This window comes from Rana temporaria, chromosome 8 (genome assembly GCF_905171775.1).
Source record: "Rana temporaria chromosome 8, aRanTem1.1, whole genome shotgun sequence".
In the NCBI taxonomy this organism is placed as follows: domain Eukaryota; kingdom Metazoa; phylum Chordata; class Amphibia; order Anura; family Ranidae; genus Rana; species Rana temporaria.
In genome coordinates this window covers 167,912,403-167,934,679 of record NC_053496.1, presented here as the reverse complement: position 1 = coordinate 167,934,679, position 22,277 = coordinate 167,912,403, and the positions used below count along the sequence as shown (strand labels likewise).

Here is a 22,277-nt window from a genome sequence, read left to right as displayed (position 1 = left end):
GGGTGGCAAAAGTTAGCACTGGTTGGCATTGGCAAGTGGGACTGATGGCTTTAGTTGGCACTGGTAGGTGGCACTGGATCGCACTGGCAGGTGGCACTGGATGGAAGTTGGCACTAATTGGCACTGGATGGTGGCACTGGCAGGTGGCACTGGATGGAAGGTGGCACTGGTATTGCCACTGGCAGATGGCACTGGATGGCAAGTGTCACTGGCGCAAAAAAATGGTGTCACCTCACCCCCCTCAGTACAGACCCCCTCTCCCTCCAGTATAGATGCCCCCCCCGCTACAGACACCAGAGAGCGGTGTGTGTCCCACGAGTGCGGGCCCCTCCTCCTCTGTGGGTGTAAACAGAGAGTAGGGTCGCCGCGCTGGGTGTACCAAGATGGCGGCGGCTCCGGAGCTAGGCCAAAGCCGCGGTCTTTCCTGATGCTGTGACCGCGGCGGCAATCCGCGGATTGCCGCCGCGGTGACAGCATCAGGAAAGGCCGCGGCTTCGGCCTAGCTCCGGATCCGTGGCACCGCTAACGGCCATGTAAAATATCGGCCTAATTTGGATAAAAATCGGCCGATGACGATTTCTCCAAAATGGCCAAATATCGGCTGATATATCGGCCTGCCGATATATCGCTCGACCTCTAGTGTCGCACGACTGCGCAATTGTCAGTTAAAGTAACGCAATGCCGTACTGCAAATGTCCCTGGTGCCCACCGTTTTATTTAAACCCCCCCCGTGCTGATCTTTTAGTGGTACAGGGGTCAGTAGAGCCAAGGGGACCTGTCACAGGCACTTGTCAATGAGTGCTGATTATGTCCCTCCCACTTCCTCCATTCATAGGAACCATACTATAGCTTCCAACAAGGAAAAGCACCCTTTCATTTGCCTGTCCTCCATTTTTAGAATGCTTTTTATTCATAGAAGCCATAGTACGACTTCTATGAATGGAGGAGGGGGCAGGTAGAGCCGATACTAGGGTTGTCCCGATACCGATACCAGTATCGGTATCGGGACCGATACCGAGTATTTGCGGGAGTACTTGTACTACCGCAAATACCCCCGATGCCTAAATGGAATACTTGCCCCCCTATCCATCCAACCACCAGCCGCAACGAATGCTGCCGCCGACCCCGTCGCATACCGCAACAACGCCGCCGCCGCATGGTTAAACAGCGTGCGGGGAATAGCACAGCTTTCATTTGAATAGCTGTAGTGTTTCCCGCCGCGCCGCGTATAGACACTCCCCCTTGCTCGGGATTGCACGGATCTGTCCAATCCCGAGCAAGGGGGAGTGTCTATACGCGGCGCAGCGGGATCACTACAGCTATTCAAATGAAAGCTGTGATGTTCCCTGCACGCTGTTTAACCATGCGGGGCGGCATCTAGGTATGGGGGGACATGGCTGCATATAGGGGGGACATGGCTGCATATAGGGGGGACATGGCTGCATATAGGGGGGACATGGCTGCATTTTCGGGGGGACATGGCTGCATTTGCGGGGGGACATGGCTGCATATGTGGGGGGGACATGACTGCATATGTGGGGGGGACATGACTGCATATGTGGGGGGGACATGACTGCATATGTGGGGGGACATGGCTGCATATGTGGGGGGGACATGGCTGCATATGTGGGGGGGACATGGCTGCATATGTGGGGGGGACATGGCTGCATATGTGGGGGGGACATGGCTGCATATGTGGGGGGGACATGGCTGCATATGTGGGGGGGACATGGCTGCATATGTGGGGGGGACATGGCTGCATATGTGGGGGGACATGGCTGCATATGTGGGGGGACATGGCTGCATATGTGGGGGGACATGGCTGCATATGTGGGGGGACATGGCTGCATTTGCGGGGGGACATGGCTGCATTTGCGGGGGGACATGGCTGCATATGCGGGGGGACATGGCTGCATATGTGGGGGGACATGGCTGCATATGTGGGGGGACATGGCTGCATATGTGGGGGGACATGGCTGCATTTGCGGGGGGACATGGCTGCATTTGCGGGGGGACATGGCTGCATTTGCGGGGGGGACATGACTGCATATGTGGGGGGGACATGACTGCATATGTGGGGGGACATGGCTGCATTTGCGGGGGGACATGGCTGCATTTGCGGGGGGACATGGCTGCATATGTGGGGGGACATGGCTGCATATGTGGGGGGGACATGACTGCATATGTGGGGGGGACATGGCTGCATATGTGGGGGGGACATGGCTGCATATGTGGGGGGGACATGGCTGCATATGTGGGGGGGACATGGCTGCATATGTGGAGGGGACATGGCTGCATATGTGGGGGGACATGGCTGCATTTGTGGGGGGACATGGCTGCATTTGGGGACACATTTAAAAATAAGTATCGGCGAGTACTTGAAAAAAAGTATCAGTACTTGTACTCGGTCCTAAAAAAGTGGTATCGGGACAACACTAGCCGATACTCTTAACAAAAGCCTGGGAAAGGTCTATTAGCTCTAATAACCACCACGGCACTGAAAGATCACAGCTGTAGGGGTATGGGTGGGCAGATGACTTTGAATTTTTAACTAGGAAAACCAGCACAGGGGACACTTCTGCAAGTACTGTCCCTTGTGCTGATTTGTAGGAAAAGGTTGACCAAACGTAGACTTTAATACTGAACATTTGTTTGCAGCACCTTTTTACAAACTGTTTCTTTCTGCAGTAGGACTCTGACAACTGTAGGAGTCTATAGTAGGACACAAGGCTCTGTTCAAGGATGAAGCACCGGCCGCCCCTCACATCACCGGGTAAGAGGAGACTTTCATTTCTTGTAAAGGAGAGAAGAGTATTGGATCCACCTAGGCCAGTGATGGCGAATCTTGGGACCCCAGATGTTTTGGAACTACGTTTCCCATGATGATCATGCACTATGTAGTGTATTTGAGCATCATGGGAAATGTAGTTCCAAGAAATCTGGGGTGCCAGGGCTTGCCATCACTGACCTAGATGCACACATCCTCTGATATTCAGATTCAGAAAACTTTATCGATCCCAAAGGGAAATTCTAAAGACACAGAAATAATGGGGGAATTTACGTGGCTACGCTGGCCAATGAGCACTTGCTATTGAGCGCCTTCTGATGTGTAGATTGCGGTGTATTGCGGTGTACGGTGTCTACACTAGCAGAACAGCTCATCACAGCTGCCTTTGTGCGGCGAGGTCTGGAGGAGCGGCCGGGATATGTGGAGTTAGTTTATATTTTCATTTATTGTGAAAAGGTGAACTGGCCCCATAAGATTCTGTCACTGGCTGTGACCAATCCAAAAAGAATAAACACCAGTTCATAATAAATCCGGAGTATAACTCTAATGCGATCGGTTTAACCACTTAAGACCCGGACCTTTAGGCAGCTAAAGGACCCGGACAGTTTTTGCGATTTTGCACTGCGTCGCTTTAACTGAGAATTGCGCGGTCGTGCGATGTGGCTCCCAAACAAAATTGGCGTCCTTTTTTCCCCACAAATAGTGCTTTCTTTTGGTGGTATTTGATCACCTCTGCGGTTTTTATTTTTTGTGCTATAAACAAAAATAGAGCAACAATTTTGAAAAAAATGCAATATTTTTTACTTTTTGCTATAATAAATATCCCCCAAAAACATATATAAAAATATTTTCTTCCTCAGTTTAGGCCGATACGTATTCTTCTACCTATTTTTGGTAAAAAACATCGCAATAAGCGTTTATCGGTTGGTTTGCGCAAAATTTATAGCGTTTACAAAATAGGGGATAGTTTTATTATTTTTTTTTTTTTTTTTTACTACTAATGGCGGCGATCAGCGTTTTTTTTTCGTGACTGCGACATTATGGCGGACACTTCGGACAATTTTGACACATTTTTGGGACCATTGTCATTTTCACAGCAAAAAATGCATTTAAATTGCATTGTTTATTGTGAAAATGACAATTGCAGTTTGGGAGTTAAACACAGGGGGCGCTGAAGGAGTTAGGGTTCACCTAGTGTGTGTTTACAACTGTAGGGGGGTGTGGCTGTAGGTCTGACGTCATCGATCGAGTCTCCCTATAAAAGGGATCACTCGATCGATGCGCCGCCACAGTGAAGCACGGGGAAGCCGTGTTTACATACGGCTCTCCCCGTTCTTCAGCTCCGGGGACCGATCGCGAGGGGGCGGCTAGAAGCGAATAGCCGTGCCCTCATCCCGGACAGCCACGGGAACCGCCGCATGTACCGGGGGGGGGGGGGTCCCGATCGGACCCCCGACCCACGTCTAGGCAGGGACGTACAGGTACGCCAATGTGCCTGTCTGTGCCATTCTGCCGACGTATATGTACATGCGGAGGTCCGGAAGTGGTTAATGGCTATTGAACCCATCGGGCTTCTTCCACCCAACATCTCGGTTCCTTGGCCGTTACACCTGTATCTGTGACGGGGTGCCAGTGGCAGGCCTTGGAGCCACACTGAAGCAGCATTACTGAGCTGTACATGAGGATGCAGTGTCTGATCTAGGTACTCCCACCACAGTGCCAGCCACCATCGTGCCTCCTGCAAAAAAAAAAAAATCATCTACTGGTTTCTAACAGCAAGCACCAACATTTGTCATGCAGAAGCACAAAAGGGTTCTAGACTGTCTACGGCAGGGATCTTCAAACTACCGCCCTCCAGCTGTTGTGGAACTAAATGTTCCATGAGGCATTGTAAAACTCTGACATTCATAGACATGACGGGAATTGTAGTTCCTGAACAACTGGAGGGCCGTAGTCTACGGCACTTGTCTTTTCAGGCTGTACGGTTGTCTTTTCATGGTGTAGCATTAACAGGATCTTTCACTGGATACACCTGAGCTCAATCATTTCCTTTGTAGGGTGGTCCACATACTTGTGGTCATATAGTGTTTGACGATATTTGTGTTTCCCACAGAGATTTCCAGAAATCCCCCAGAGAGATGTCCCCGTCCTCTGTATTCCCGGGACTCCACACAGGAACATCAGGAGATCCTTCAGGAGGATCAGGTAGATCGTATTAGACACTCACTAAATCATTGTCTGTATATGACCTGAGATTCATGATATTATAGTATGATATCAAACGGTAATATTTTTATTATAACACGCTGTTTTTATTTTTTATATTTTATTCAGAGCGACAATCTGATTATTATTAAAGTTGAAGTGAAAGATGAGGATGAAGAAGAGGTGGACGCAAGGGGTGACGAGCCGTGTAAGGAGGAGGAGATTCCTCCAGAGATCAGCACAGGTGAGTAATAATCACTACGGGCTTCACACCGCCCGCACTTCGTTTTTTCTTGCGGCGCGGTGAGAGGGCGGTGTGATACATGTTTAAGCACTGCTAACTTTTTTTTTTTTTTTTACTTTATTTGCAGTGTCACAAAGTGACACATCATAAATCCAAACGGCAACAAAGCAAGCTGCACTACTGTGCAGTGACATGCGGCGCCTTCCAGTGTGCTGCAGTAACATGTTACATGTCTGCATTTTACTGCAGCTCGCCACACCGCAGCTACTGGCTGCTTTGTAATGTGAACAGGGCACATGAAAAAACAATTGTTTTCTATGTACCCTAGCTGTGACTGACATCAAACCAGTACAGTGTGTGCCCAGTGGGGGGGTCAGGAGCCATCAGCCTCTATTAGACTCCGGCTCTCCTCCTCACATCATGTCATTGTGTGTTACCAGCCAAGAGACGTGACCAGTCTCCCCCACACACACTCTCAGAGGTCTCTCATATATCTCAGTACAGGGGGCTTCACTCTCATCTTTATTTACAGACCCCGGAGACAGCAGAGCTGCTCAGACAGATGTCAAAGCTGAGGAGAGGAAAGAAAGACATGCCAGGATAAAAGAGGAGGAAATTCCTATAGAGATCGGCACAGGTGAGGCGTATGTGTGTGTCTCTCTTGCGCGCGCGCGCTCTCTCTCTCTCTCTTGCGCCCGCGCTCTCTCTCTCTCTTGCGCCCGCGCTCTCTCTCTCTCTTGCGCCCGCGCTCTCTCTCTCTTGCGCCCGCGCTCTCTCTCTCTTGCGCCCGCTCTCTCTTGCGCCCGCTCTCTCTCTTGCGCGCGCGCTCTCTCTTGCGCGCACTCTCTCTCTTGCGTGCGCGTTCTCTCCTGCGCGCGCGTTCTCTCCTGCGCGCGCGTTCTCTCCTGCGCGCGCTCTCTCTCTCGCGCGCGCTCTCTCTCTCTTGCGCGCCCTCTCTCTTGCGCGCCCTCTCTCTCTTGCGCACGCTCTTGCTCTCTGTTGCGCTCTCTCTATTTTATATATAAAATAATTTTATGTGAGCATAGTGGTCACTTATTTCAATATATTTGGGTCTGTATATTTGTACTAATGTGTTGTCTCTGTGGAGTATATCTGTTCAGAAATTGGCAGAATAATTTGATTATATAAGAAAGTTCCACACCCCTTTTTTTTTGGTTAATAAAAGTAACAGATATGTACAATATCTCACAAAAGTGAGTACACCCCACACGTTTTTGCAAATAACTCAACACACAGCAATGCTGGCAGCACTCATATGTCTATTTCCCAAAGACAACCTCTGGATATGACGCTGAGCACGTGACCTCAACTTCTTTGGCAGACCATGGCAAGTCCTGTTCTGAGGGAAACCTGTCCTGTTAAACCGCTGTATGGTCTTGGCCACCGTGCTGCAGATCAGTTTCAGGGTCCTGGCAATTTTCTTAAAGCCTAGGCCATCTTTATGTAGAGCAACCATTTTTTTTTTTTTTCAGATCCTCAGAGAGTTCTTTGCCATGAGGTGCCATGTTGAGCTTCCAGTGACCAGTATGAGAGAGTGAGAGCGATAACACCAAATTTAACACACCTGCTCCCCATTCACACCTGAGACCTTGTAACACTAACGAGTCACATGACACCGGGGAGGGAAAATGGCTAATTGGGCCCAATTTGGAAATTTTCACTTAGGGGTGTACTCATTTTTGTTGTCAGCGGTTTAGACATTAATGGCTGTGTGTTGAGTTATTTTGAGGGGACAGCAAATTTACACCGTTATACAAGCTGTACACTCACTACACAACATTGTCATTGTCACAACAAGTGTCATTTCTTCAGTGTTGTCACATGAAAAGATAGAAGAAAATATTTTCAGAAATGTGAGGGGTGTACTCAATTTTCTGAGATACTGTATAAAGTTTGCTCTTGGGTAGGATTTTTAAAGCTCATTCATATTCAATGACACCTAAAACGTGGTGCTGATTTGCCGCATCTCTCTATATTTATTACGTGCTAAATAGCGGCAAACCGCAAAGCTTGTTACCCAAAAGAAGGTCCTGCTCTTTTTTTGGGCGAACAGCTTCGTGCAGAGCGGTTTTCCCGCGATAATCGCACCACGTTTTAGTTGCCATTAGGGGTCCAACGGATCAAAAATTTCACGGTTCGGATCGTTCCTCGGATCAGGAGTCACGGATCGGATAATTTTTCGGATCGGCAAAAAAAAAAAAGAAGAAATTCCCCCCCCCCACTGTAATATCCACATCCCCCCCCCCCTGTAATATCCACATCCCCGACCTGTAATATCCACATCCCCCCCCCCCCACTGTAATATCCACATCTCCCCCACTGCAGTGGCTTCACTAGGGTTGGTGTCACCCAGTGCAGAAAAAAATGGTGTCACCCCCACCAACTATAGTCCCCCCTCAGTAAAGAACCCCCTCGGTGCAGACACCCTCCCCCCATGTAGTACCGACAAACACCCCCCCGGTAAGACAACCCCCCCCTCTCAGGTAAGACAACCCCCCCCCCCCCTCAGGTAGTACAGACACTTCCAGCGGTGTGTCCCACGGCCACGAGTGCGGGCTCCTCTGTGGGTGTAAACAGAGGAGGAGGGCCGCTGCCGGGTGTACCAAGATGGCCGCGGCTCCGGAGCTAGGCCAAAGCCGTGGCCTTTCCTAACGTTATGGCCGCGGCTCCGGAGATAGGCCTTTCCTAACGTTATGGCTGCGGCCCCGGAGGTAGGCCGCAGCCATAACGTTAGGAAAGGCCGCGGCTTTGGCCTAGCTCTGGAGCCGCGGCCATAACATTAGGAAAGGACGCGGCTTCAGCCTAGCTCCGGAGCCGCGGCAATCCGCGGATCACAGTGTGTGCCGATCCCCTAGTTGCCATTGAAAAGGAATGGCACCCGAACGTACATTTTGTGATTGCAGTGTGATTTTTAGATTGCGGGCAGAATCGCATTGATCCCAAAACGTGAATGGAGTCTCGGCTACACCCCCAAAGTTCAGTGCAGCTTTCACCTGTGTGGAGTAATAATGATTCACCTCCAGAAACATACAGAGAAATTGTCGCGATTATCCTTTGCTAACAACTCTTATTTCCATAAATGTCTGTTTGCCTTTAGATGGACCAAAACGCAGGAATAACCCGGAGAATCGTCCCGTTATGTCTTTGGAGTGTGAAACAGAAGACGATTCTTCAGGAGAAGACTCCACTGTCAAGAGTTCCCATCCATTACCATCCAGTCCTTCTACACATAGTGGTAGTCTTCCAGATCCCTCCCATCCCACCACTCACCCCAAAAGCCAGGAGGGTGGAAAATTCCATTGTTCCGTATGCGGCAAAAGTTTTTCGCAGAAACGCATTCTTATCGGCCATGAGAGACTTCACACAGGAAAGAACGTGTATTCCTGCTCAGAGTGTGGAAAGTGTTTTTACTGGAAGGGCGGACTTGTTAAACACCAGAGAATCCACACTGGCGAGAGGCCATTCTCCTGCGCGGAATGCGGAAAGAGCTTCAAACAAAAGTCCAATCTTGATGCACATCAGAGCACTCACTCAGGAGAGAAGCCATTTTCCTGCGCAGAGTGTGGGAAGTGTTACGCATGGAAGGTCCAGCTCACCATCCACCAAAGAAGTCACACAGGGGAGAAGCCCTACTCCTGTTCCGAGTGCGGTAAATGCTTTACGGTAAAATCGGTTCTTGCCAAGCATGAGCGAGTTCACACCAACGAGAAGCCGTTTTCCTGCTCGGATTGTGGCAAGGACTTCAGAGAGAAATCAAATCTGGACAGGCACCGGAGAATTCACACGGGTGAGAAGCCATTTTCCTGTTCTGACTGCGGGAAATGTTTTGCTTGGAAGCTTCAGCTGGTTATTCACGAGAGGAGTCATACGGGGGAGAAGCCATTTTCTTGTTCTGAGTGCGGAAAATGTTTTACTCTAAAATCCCATCTCGTTAAACATGAAAGAGTGCACACGGGGGAGAAGCCTTATTCTTGTCCAGAGTGCGGAAAATGCTTTTCCCGACGGCAAAGGCTCACCTCACACCAGAGGAGCCACGCGGCGGAAAAGCCGTATTCGTGCCCAGAATGTGGGAAAGGATTTTCCTGTAAACAATATCTTGTTTCTCATCAGACAATTCACACGGGTGAGAAGCCGTTTTCATGTTTGGAATGTGGGAAGTGTTATGCGCACAGTGCGAGTCTCAGTGCACACAAGAAAACTCACACGGGAGAGAAGCCATATTCATGTTCTGAATGCGGGAAACAGTTTTCGAAGAAAAATTGTCTCATGTCACATCTCGGTTGTCATAAGTGATAACTCTCAACTGTAGCTAATTTTTTTTCAAGGAGTTGCAAAGCTTTTGAAATTTTTATGGTAGCTTTGGTCTCCCACAGAGCCGTTCTCAGTCTGCCTGAGAAAATTTTATGGCTTGGAAATACTAACATTAATTTACAAAAGGTATCCAGAACTCGGCCCCCAGCTACATCACTAACCTAGTGCCAAAATACCAACCAAGCCCCTCTCTTCGGTCCTCCCAAGACCTCCTGCCCTCGAGCTCCCTTGTCACCTCCCCATATGCTCGCCTCCAGGGTTTCTCCAGAGCTTCTCCCATCCTTTGGAACTCCCTACCCCAATCTGTCAGACTGTCACCTAATCTATCCATATTTAGACGATCCCTGAAAACTCTTCTCTTTAACCACTTCCATACCAGGCACTTACGCAGCTTCCCGCCCAAGCCAATTTTCAGCTTTCAGCACTGTCGCACTTTGAATGGCAATTGCGCGGTCATGCTACATTGTACCCAAACAAAATTGGTGTCCTTTTTTCCCCACAAATAGAGCTTTCTATTGGTGGTATTTGATCACCTCTGCGATTTTTTTTTTTTTTTTTTGCGCAACAACTAAAAAAAGGCTGAAAATTTGTTTTTATTTTTTTCTGTTATTTTTTTTGTAAATAAGTTTTCTCTTTCAATTACGGGCACTGATATGGCGGCACTAATGGGCACCGATGAGATGGCACTGATGGACATCGATGAGGTGGCACTGATTGGCGGCGCTGGTATGCGACACTGATGGGCACTCATAGGCGGCACTGATGGGCACACATAGGCGGCACTGATGGGCACACATAGGCGGCACTGATGGGCACACATAGGCGGCACTAATGGGCACACATAGGCGGCACTAATGGGCACACATAGGCGGCACTAATGGGCACACATAGGCGGCACTGATGGGCGGCACTGGGCACTCATAGGCGGCACAGATGGGCACTCATGGGCGGCACTTTTGGGTGGCACTGATGGATACTTATGGGTGGCACAGATGGGCACTGGGCATGGATGGGCACTGTGGGGTGGCACTGATGGACATTGTGGGGTGGCACTGATGGACACTGTGGGGCAGCACTGATTTTGCCAGTCAGTGCCCATTTGTGGCACGCGAGTGAGGAAGAGCCATCAACGGCTCTTCCTGTTTACATCGTGATCAGCCGTCATTGGACACGGCTGATCACGTGGTAAAGAGTCTCCGCCGGAGGCTCTTTACCGAGATCGGAGATGCAGGGTGTCAGTCTGACACCCCGCATCACCGATCGCCGCGATGCGCGCGCGCGGCATGAAATCCTGCAGGACGTTGTGGAACGTCCTGTCAGGATTTCATAACCACTTCCCGGACGTAAATCGGCTAAAGGCCGGGCGGTAGGGGTGTAACGGATCGTCACCGATCCGTGATCCGAACGGGCCACCCCGTTCGGATCGGCACACCCCGCGATCCGCGGAGCGCTCCGGAGCCTAGGCAAGTCCCCGGCTTCGGCCTAGCTCCGGAGCGGCGGCCAGTCTGCTTGCCAGAGCCCAGCGTGACACGCCTCCCTGCCTCCCCGGGGAGGCGTGTCACGCTGTGCACTGGGCTCTAGCAAGCTGAATGGGAATGTTAGCAGTGAGGAGGGGGGGAAAGGGGGAAAAAAGAGCACAATAGCAATTCACAGGGGTGGATTAAAGAGGAAGCAGGTGAGGCTGTTTGGGACTTAAAGTACAATCTTGATGTTTTTACAGCAAAAAAAAAAAATATATATTTTTTGCTGTAAAAACATCAAGATTGTACTTTAAGTCCCAAACAGCCTCACCTGCTTCCTCTTTAATCCACCCCCCTGTGAATTGCTATTGTGCTATTTTTTCGGATCAGCAAAAAAAAAAAAAAAAGGGTCCGTTTTTTCATTGGTCCAAAAAAAAAAAAAAAAATTATAATATATATATATATATATATATATATATATATATATATATATATATATATATATATATATATATATAATTTTTTTTTTTTGGACCAATGAAAAAACTGACCCTTTTTTTTTTTTTTGCTGATCCGAAAATGATCCGATCCGTGACTCCTGATCCGAGGATCGATCTGATCCGTGAGTTTTTTGATCCGTTGCACCCCTACCGGGCGGGAAGTGGTTAAAGAAGCCTATCCTGCTTCTAACTGTGACGGTAGTAGAAGGTATCCCCGTCCAAGTCTTCCCATAAAGAAAATCACCCAATATTCCACGAGGAGGAATATTCCTGGGATCGCCCAATAATCCACACATGAGCCAAGCTTACTGCTGGAACAAGACCCCCTTTAATGGCAGCATGCTGCTAGTTATATACAGTTTACAAGCTAATCCTCAATCAAAGAACAATGAAATCTCCACCCCCTTTTCACACACTGGGGGCTTCCATACAGATCATAGGTAGACACTGCGGCGCCGACTCTGAAGACACATTTCTTTAGATAATGACATCAGTGGAGTTAATTACTAGTTGTAACAGAATACGTTATCTAGACAGCTTGGCCCCGCATATAGAAGAGGTAATTACCACAATGAAGCAATCAGAATAATTAACATGAGCCACTTATCTAATCATTTAGCCTGACGATACAATACACATCTTTTAAGGGTAAACACAGGGCTTCTTCACACAACACACAGATCAATTACCTTTTAAAATAGGGAGCTGGCTGGGGAAGGGACATTAACATTTCAACAGTCTGGTACACAGAGGAATGAGTCACACCTGAAATCACCTTTTACCTCTAACACACACCCAGCATTACTAGCAGGGAGAATTAAACTGAAGCATATAGGCAAAGAGTCCTTCACACTAACTAACACTGTTTTACTTCTTCCATCAGCTCACCCCCCACAGATATTACCTTTTGTATCAATTGACCCTCCCCTTTTAGATTGTAAGCTCTAATTAGCAGGGCCCTCTGATTCCTCTTGTACCAAAATGTAATGTAACTGTAATGTCTGCCTTTATTTTGTTAAGCGTTGCGCAAACTGTTGGCGCTATATAAAACCTTTATAATAATAATACTCTATACTGCCCGGTAGAGGATGCTTCGTGTGGCTGAAAAAAAAAAAAACGGGTGCCTTTCCAAGGCTGAAGACAACAGCTAACCAGATTCTTTCATGGTATCCTTAACCGCTTAAGGACCGCCTGTATGATGAAAGAGGGGGGCAGTGCCCCCCCCCTCCTCCATCATCATACATGGATCATTGCCCCCCTCCTTCATCATACAGGAATCAGTGCACCCCCTCCTCCATCATATTCATGGTGTGCCCCCATCCAGCCTGTGTTATGTAATACAGCCAGCCTGTCTGTCCATTGTGAGCCCATATCCATGGTGTGCCCCATCCAGCCTGTGTTATCTAATACAGCCAGCCTGTGTCTCCGTTGTGAGCCGTCGCCATATCCTGCGGCATGTGAGGGGTTAATATAGGCTATAGTGGTGTGCCCCATCCAGCCTGTGTTATCTAATAGTGTTCACTTTACATGGTTGAAATATTATTCTGTTATATTTTAATAAATATTTCAGTAGACCATTTGGGTCAGAATATTTTTTTTTTTTCATATTTTCCTCCTCTAAAACCTAGGTGCGTCTTATGGTCCGAAAAATAGGGTATCTATCTATCTATATATATATAATTAGCAGACACCCTAGGAAATAAAATGGTGACTGTTGCAATATTTTATGTCACACGGTTTTTGCGCAGCGGTCTTTCAAATGCATTTTCTTGGTAAAAAATACACTTCAATAAAAAAAGAACTTTTGTCGGAAAAATTGAGAACCAGCTCTCAAATTTTTGTTGTCGGAAATTCCAACAGAAAAAGTCAGATGGAGCCTACACACGGTCGGAATTTCCGAACAAAAGCTCACATCGAACTTTTCTTGTCTGATCGTGTATACGTGGCATAACAGTGCTGCAGTTATTTATTTTATACCCAGAGTGTTTTCTTCCCCCTGCCCCATCTACTTACACCTGGTGATTCTGCCCTAGGGTGGCAAAGTTCACTCACAGTAATGCATTTCTGGAGAGAAGCTGCGTTATCACCCTAGGTCAAGCCTACAGAAATCTTCTACTCTCCATAACCTATAGGAGCACGGTTCTGTAGGCCTCAGAGATAGCAGAGGCCAATGTAATTGATAACAGTCAGCCCAGGCATTGTGAACATTCATTTTTTCTGGATCAGAAACAAAATTGGGAGAAGAAAAGGCAGAGCTTATCTGGAAACATACTAAATGGAAATGTTGGTTTGCCAATATATAATAAGATCTCAAAAATGATATGGAAAAGAAGTACCGTATTTATCGGGGTATACCGCGCGCCGGCGTATAACGTGCACCCCAAGCTTTGTCCGGCGTCCGTCTGCGGCTTTGCGCGGGGTCCGTCCAGCCTTGTGGGTGTGCGTCTGTGGCTTCCTTGCGCGGGGTCCGTCCAGCCTTGTGGGTGTCCGTCTGCGGCTTTCTTGCGCGGGGTCCGTCCAGCCTTGTGGGTGTCAGTCTACGGCTTTCTTGCGCGGGGTCCGTCCAGCCTTGTGGGGGTCCGTCTGCGGCTTTCTTGCGCGGGGTCCGTCCAGCCTTGTGGGTGTCCGTCTACGGCCTCCATCCAGGTGTCCGTCTCTGTCCAGCGTGTCCGTCTGCGGCTTTGGAGGTGTACGTCTGCGGTCTCCGTCCAGCGTGTCCGTTGTTCGTTTTTGGCGCGAGCCAAGAGGAGCCGGATTTCCTGTGTGTTCGGCTTCTCTCGCGTGGCTGCGGGCAGAGTGCGCAGTACGCTCGGCTCTAGGCTGCGGCGGGCGGAGCCTAGCGTGGCCGAGCCTAACTGAGTGCGCAGTACACTTGGCTAGGCTAGCGGCTCAGAGACAGCGGGGATCGGCGTATATCGCGCACCCACGATTTCCCCCTGATTTTAAGGGGGAAAAAGTGCGTGGTATACGGTATGTAAAATTGCATTGTACAAATCATTGTAAATATATATTTTTTTTTTTCAAATGCAGTAATGTTACTATGTATATAACGTTGAAGTTTAAATAAAGCTTTTTTTTTTTAAATAATAAATTTAGCAGTTCACAATATTTCTGGTCAGATCAACAGATATTTTTGTTTGCACTTATCAAACAGATTTAACAAAAATCTTTTAATGGTAAATTAAAAGACCAAAAAGGAAGCAAACAAGAGACGTTTGTTTTTCGGGGTTACATAATCTTTAATTGGTTTTCTAATACAAAAGTTGTCAGAGAAGAAGTTGTCAGAGAAGAAGTGAAACTCTTGACTCGGAGTACACAAATTGCCAGTGAAATTCATTAAGATACCTAATCCCTCGAAATGTATGACCACAAAGAATTTTGAAGGACCGCCCACCTCCCCTCCAAGTCTGCTTTCATAAATCGGAGTTTTGAACAACCTTATACTGCTGATGAGAAGCACCTCGGACCCTACAAGTCATTTTTGGGACATAAAATAGGCCCGAGCATTTTAGATTGAACAGCCCTTTTTTTTTCTTTTAAACCAATTTACAAATAATGACAACTACCGGTTTCTCAATGTCTTTTATATATATCCTTCTGCTCTATAAATGCTCTGCACCCTGAACATTCGCCTTTACCTTCATTCTTGCCACGCTCCTCTGAATTATTCTCTTTCCCTTCTATCCACCGCCATTTCCCTCTCTGGTCACCACCATTCTTTTCTATCAATGCCTTCTATGCCTCTTCTAAGATCATTCTCCTCCATACCTTCACTCTTTTGGCATCGATCAAAGTCCACTGCCATTTCCTCCATATGCCGCTTTCAGACTGTGTATACGTAGTTACATAGTAGGTGAGGTTGAAAAGAGACACAAGTCCAACCTATGTGTGTGATTATATGTCAGTATTACATTGTATATCCCTGTATTGTGGTCGTTCAGGTGCTTATCTAATAGTTTCTTGAATCCATTGATGCCCCCCGCTGAGACCACCGCCTGTGGAAGGGAATTCCACATCTTTGCCACTTTCACAGTAAAGAACCCTCTACGTCAGTGGTTCTCAACCTGGGGGTCAAATGACAATTTGCCAGGGGGTCACCAAATCCTGAGCTGTTCCTGAATCCCGAAACTGCTCTCCCAGCCCTTTCGTGGCTGCCCAGAAGGGCTGTTCCTGGAGCCCACGGCCGCCCACTCACCCTCTTTGCAGCCGCCCATTCAGTTCATGACATGGCTAGGGGGCAGAGACTAGGTGTCAGCTGGCTGGTGAGGAATGTGAAGTGGGAGGGGCTGGAGGATACCCCATCTCCTGATTTGGGAATAGGTGTCACTGCTGCAGCCTGACTTTTGGAGCACTATGTCCAGACCTTGCTGGACTAGACGTAAAGAGATAGTCTGGAAAATACCTTCAGTCACTGGTCTCTGCGTGCATCCCTTCCTAGACTTCGTTCTTTGTAAAAGTTAACTACAGAGTGTTTTCTAGGTCCAGAACCATTGGCATTGCCTCAGCGCCTGCCCTGTCTCTGAAGACTCACTTACTGAATTGGCTGGCCAGGCCAAGTATCTGGAGGTACCTCAAAATTCGGGTCACTGGGCACCCTTAACTCCTGTTCCTGATGGTTTAGTCGTGCAATGCGTTAACTCTGTGGGTGCTGAAGTCATCCACTGGGCTGGACACCGTACAGCATTGAGGAATCATCTCCCTGCTCCAATCAATTATACTTTCCCTTTAAAAATATATATATATTGACTTAAGTTTTCATTTGTCACTTTATTCATAATGAAAACAAGGACCAGTATGTGCACATGGCAACTTGTCTTTCACATCACACCTCTTGTCATCGGTGAGAGCTGGCATGTGACAGCAGAGAGGCTTTGTGCGAGTATGCTTTCCCACATTCAGAACATGAATATGGGCGATCACCAAGGTGGAGTCTCTCATGTTTAACCAAATTTGATTTATCGGTAAAACTTTTCCCGCACTTGGAGCAGGAATAGGGCTGGTCACTAGTGTGTACTGCCTTATGTCGGAGCAAATAGGATTTAAGTGCAAAACATTTCCCACACTCAGGACATGAAAAGGGTTTCTCCCCTGTGTGAGAGCTCATGTGGGCGATTAGATTTCCCTTCCACGTAAAACATTTATTGCATTCAGAGCAGGAAAATGGTTTATCAGAGGTGTGAGTCTTTTCGTGGGTATAAAGAGCCGCACGCTGCCTAAAGCATTTCCCACAAACTGAACATGAGTATGGCTTCTCCCCCGTATGGGTCCTTTCATGGTTGCAAAGAGCTGAACTCTGGCTGAAGCATTTTCCGCACACTGAACACGAATATGGTTTTGCGCCTGTGTGCGTCCTTTCGTGAGCAAAAAGGCTATTTTTCTGAGAAAAAGATTTGCCGCACTCCGAACACGAATATGGCTTCTCCCCGGTGTGGACCCGTTCGTGTCTGCCAAGGGCCGATTTGTATATAAAACATTTCCCACATTGGGGACAAGAAAATTGCTTTACTCCAGTGTGAATTTTTTTCAGGTGTCCAGTAAGCCCTTCTTTTCTGCTGAAACATTTTCCACATTCAGGACAGGGGAAGCTTTGATCCTCTGTGGTATGGGTGATGGGAGATGAGAGATCAGCAAAACACGTATCCTGTGTGGAGGGATCAGACGATGGATCTGCCCTGTAGGATATTAAATGGAGATTCGATGTAAAGGAGTTTTCTTCTGAAGATTCCCATGTGAACTTTTTCTCTTCTACTTCATCATTTGGAAATATGATGGGCTGTTTGTCCACATTACTCCAGTTGTGTTTTGTGTCTGGAGGAAAGAATATGTAGAAGGGAAGCAGGAGTGATGTGAGTCAAAGTGTATTTAAACGCAAGAACAAAAATGTAATTTAATGCAGTGCAACAGTCTATAGATGTTTATTTTTGTCAAGCTTATTCCCCTTCATTTTCACATGATCCAAGGCATGGGTGCTCAACCTGTGGCTCTCCAGCTGTCACCGAACTACAAGTCCCATCATGCCTCTGCCTTTGGGGAGTCGTGCTTGTAACTGTCATCCTTGCAATGCCTCATGGGACTTGTAGTTCTGCAACAGCTGGAGGGCCACAGGTTGAGCACCCTTAATCTAAGGTGACAACACCAAAGCCACTCATAGACGGTTCGAATCTCTGCCGATTCAGTGGGGACCAGCCGAGATTTGAACCATGTATGGGCAGACTGAATGTACCCAACTTGATCGATTAACTAGGGCACAATCAGATTTTGCATGTAATTATTGCTAGCAGTTATTATAGCCAATAGTGGTGATCACGGTGACAGTGGCTCCCCTCATCAGCAGAACACAGTGGCTCAGCGATCAACACTGTCTGTGTTGATGACAAAATTAAGAGATTTTCTTTCCTGCAAACTGAGGTTGAAGAGGAAAAAAAATTAAAAAAATCATTCCATCTATGGCCGTCTCTACTTATAGTACTGTATCTATGATCGCTGCCTTGTCACCTAGGCTAAAGCCCCGTACACACAGTTGAACTTTGTCTGGCCAAAATCATATCGGAATTCCGACAGAATTCCATCGGAGTAAAAGAGAACATGTTCTCTATCTAAACTCCGACGGAATTCCTCAGAATTTCCGATGAAAAAAAGTCCGCTGGTACACACGATTGGAATTTCCGATGGAAAAAGTCTGTCTGACTTTTTCCATAGGAAATTCCGATCGTGTGTAAAAGGCATAAGACTACAGAAACCTTACTCTCTCCTATTCTCCATTATGGAGATGGAGGGATTCTACAGTCCTCAGCGATGTCTGAGGACAATGTAACTAATAACTGTCAGCACATGCATAGAGCGCAAAGTTATTATTTTTTTACACTTGTATCGCTTCTCGGCCTTTTGGCTAAGATCAAGTGTAGTATCTGTTCTTATCAGTTGCCAATAGGTGGTGCTAAGCTGACTGTTCCCGGTACCCTGTTGCAGGGGGAAAGGGATGGCAGTCGGCGGACGCTAAGCCTGTTGGTGTGGAGGTGGAAGCCTTCTGATGCGGACAGAGAGGCATGAGGTCGAAGCCAGGAGGCCGGGTCCCTGGCCATTGGCCTGGATTTGGTGGTATCTGCCCCAGTCAGTTGTTCTGGAGGGAACCTTTGCTTCTCCTTTAACCGGGAAGGAGCAGGTAGTACTTCCAGAATGTGATTAGGTGGGAGAGATAGGGGTTGTGGGTAGAGTCTGCGTCAGTAGGCTCTCCCCAACCTCTTCTCCCACCTTCCTGGCTGGGAAGGGTGCTGCCGGTCCGGACCGGGGGCTAGGGACCTTTGAAAAGCCCGTGGAGATTGTGCCCCTGGAGTGGCAGTCCAGGGGTGCCATACATTGCACGAGTGTTTGAGGGGCACTCATCGTGTGGCACCTTCAGGTCACTGATCTCCACAACACACTTTTCACACCTGCCTCTAGGGCCGGGCCTTTTGGCTAGGACCAGAGGAATTTTTGATTCCTGGCCGGAGGGCCGGCCAATGTATAACACATTGGTCACTTTACCTCACTCTCCCATCTTCCTTCTCCCCACTTTCATTTTTTATTTTCCCCGTGTTTGTCTGTTTTGTCACTTTTTTGTTTGGTGCACTGCACTTTATGTGTGATGAGTAGGGTGCTGGTCCTCGGACCTGCTCTGAAAGTCTTGGGAGTTGGTGGACCCGGCCTTCTGGCTAAGTTCGCCGGCTCTCATGGGGTCTCCCTTCGGGGGAGCCTCACCGAGGAGGGTTCTGTTTCGGCAGTCCCTCTGAGGATGTTGGGTCCTTGTGGCTTCGGCTGCTTGGACCAAGATGGGTCCATAGGGCTTTGGCTGTATGGACCACAGTTACTCTAGTCCCTGCCAGGAGCCTAACGCCCCGGGGGATCAGAGCTGGGTCCTCTTTTAGAGGACCACTTGACGATGCACCCGTCAGTTTTTTGTTGCACCTCTTTATGTGTGTGCACATTTTTCCTGCACCGGGTGGAGTTTTTGGGCTGTGTTTTGCACGCCACAGGCTTTTCAAAAGAAAAAAAAAAACATTTTTTTTACACTTATAGAACATATAAAATACTTTCAATGATTCACTGATTGCAGAAGCCACAAGCAAGTTGTTATTATTGCTCCCAAATGAAAGGAGACCATTTTAGCTCTTACTGTAGCTTCGGAGTGTTGCACAGTGCATCAGTATCAGCCCATTACTTCTACCAGAGCTATTTCCAGTCCCAGGTTGCTTAAATCTCCTAAGGTTGCAAAGACTTTCATCTCTACCTCACTCAAGGTCCATCATCAGATATAAAAGGAATGCACTACTTTGTGTGAATCTCTGGGCTTCTCCTTCCTACAAGCCTGGCCTGGACCAGTGTATGGCTCTAGGCAATATCAAAGGTCAAGTTATTGCCTATACTATTCTGTTTCAGGGACTGCTGGCTTCTCACTCTAATGCCCTGTACACACGATCAGGCTTTTGCTCGGCCAAACTCACATCGGAATTCCATCGGAGTAAAAGAGAACATGTTCTCTATGTAAACTCTGACGGTATTCCTCAGAATATCCGATGGAAAAACTCTGATGGGCAAACACGCGGTCGGAATTTCCGATGGATAAAAAGTCCATCTGACTTTTTCCATTGGAAATTCCGATCGTGTATATGGGGCATAAGTAGGACTTTTGTATAGGAGATCTCCCGTGTAGTTCCACCCTCCTGTTCCTTTGACATTGTGGGCTCTGGATCTGATACTCCGTTTCTATTAGCCATCACCTCTGTAAGCCAAACATCTGAACTGGCTTTCCTATTCTGCAAGTAACCCCTTTTGGTTCTCAACAAGGACAACGTGGTTTTTGAATCCAGAACTTCCTTCTTGCCTAAAAAGGTATTTTCTGCCTTTCAAGGTGTACAAAAATAAGAAAGAATAATACTGCGCTAATAAAATTAATATAAAATTACCTAGACTATGCAGCAGCTAGAAAGTGAAAATACACACCAATAAACAATGAAATAAAATGTAGCCGCGCTGACCCAACCTGAAAATAAAATAACCCACATACAAAATGGTCGTAGAGATAACCAATGATACACCACCAAGTGTAATGTAATCAAACAGCTTGGTGAGTAAACTGTCACACCGTAATGTGCAAAATGTTCAATGATAAGTCCAATATTAAGTGAAGATCAAACAGCAAAATTCTTGAATAAGTGACATCGGTAATAAATTCCACCACCAAGAAGTGCTGACACCTTAAGGATTGCACGCTTACCACATGGCAAGCAAATAGATCTTGCGGCTGCAAACCCCAGCCAGGGCCTTTGATCAGATACTCGTAGTAGCGACAGCTTCACAGGAGTGATGAAAGGAAGACTGAATGCTGATGGTGACTCGGGTATCGTGCATGGGCAGCGGTGGTTACCGGGAATGACGTGAAGATGTCAACTTCTCTCTACACGCGTTTCGTCATATGACGTCGTCTAGGGAAACGTCTGAGAAAACGCGCGTCGGGAGGAGTTGACATGCTGACGTCATCGCGTTTGAAGTCAGAGCGGACGGGCGTTCGCTAGCCAGCCGGCTAATTGATATCCCTGCTGTTTTATCTACATTGATGTAAGTGTTTTTACCTTTTAATAAATAGTTTTGTTAATTGGATTTACACTATGGTGAGCTTTTTTCATTCCCGGTAACCAACGTTGTCCATGCACAATACCCGAGTCACCATCAGCATTCAGTCTTCCTTTCATCACTCCTGTGAAGCTGTCGCTACTACGAGTATCTGATCAAAGGCCCTGGCTGGGGTTTTGCAGCCGCAAGATCTATTTGCTTGCCATGTGGTAAGCGTGCAATCCTTAAGGTGTCAGCACTTCTTGGTGGTGGAATTGATTACCAATGTCACTTATTTATTCAGGAATTTTGCTGTTTGATCTTCACTTAATATTGGGCTTATCATTGAACATTTTGCACATTGTGGTCTGACGGTTTACTCACCGAGCTGATTCATAACCACAATGATCACATTACACTTGGTGGTGTATCATTGTGGTTATCTCTACGACCATTTTGTATGTGGGTTATTTTAATTTTCAGGTTGGGTCAGCGCGGCTACATTTTATTTAATTTTCTGCCTTTCACCTCCACCAGGACATTTTTCCTCCATCCATCGGTCTGTCTGGCTCCAGATCACCAAGGAAATTTCTGCCCATTGTCTGGATGGAGTTTTAATTCAAAATGGACCCGGTAAGGGAGCACCAGCTTCTCGTTTGGATTAGGCAGACCATCATCCAAGCTTATGGTCTCAAGGATTTGTTTCAGCCCTTTCCTGTCAAGGTGCTCTCTACAAGATCTGCGAGTGCTTTTTGGACCTTTCAGCTTTGAGCAAAATTTTCCCAGATTAGGTTCCTTGTCTTCTGTTCACATGTTCTCTAAAGCGGGCCATAGACGGTTCAAATCTCAGCCAGTTCAGCAGGGACAGGCTGAGATTAGAACAGTGTATGGGCAGGCTGATAGTAACCATAGCTGTTAGCAATAATCACAGTGTGTTCTCCCAGCAGGGATGGCTTCCCGCATCCCCCACCCATCAACGCCAACTTTGTTGATGAGGAACGAAAATTGTGCCATCTATGGCTGGCTTTCCGTCCTACCAGGTCGAAAATTCAGCCTCATATGATGCTAGTTTAAAGTGGTTGTAAACCCACATTTTTTACTTTTACCTACAGGTAAGCCTATAATAAGGCTTACCTGTAGGTATAAAGAATATCTCCTAA

The 22,277-nt window shown here is 47.4% G+C and overlaps 1 protein-coding gene and 1 pseudogene across 1 annotated transcript in view; both read left to right on the top strand.

Moving 5' to 3' along the window:
- Nucleotides 1–22,277, top strand: part of LOC120910475 (zinc finger protein 777-like) — a 176,391-nt gene that overhangs the window by 101,117 nt on the left and 52,997 nt on the right. The window contains exons 6-9 of the mRNA XM_040322232.1: nt 5,123–5,237; nt 5,770–5,874; nt 8,356–9,547; nt 9,632–9,695. Of these exons, the coding sequence (XP_040178166.1) occupies nt 5,123–5,237; nt 5,770–5,874; nt 8,356–9,547; nt 9,632–9,695 (1,476 nt within the window). The remainder of the gene's footprint in view (nt 1–5,122; nt 5,238–5,769; nt 5,875–8,355; nt 9,548–9,631; nt 9,696–22,277) is intronic.
- Nucleotides 18,399–18,529, top strand: LOC120912506 (annotated as a pseudogene).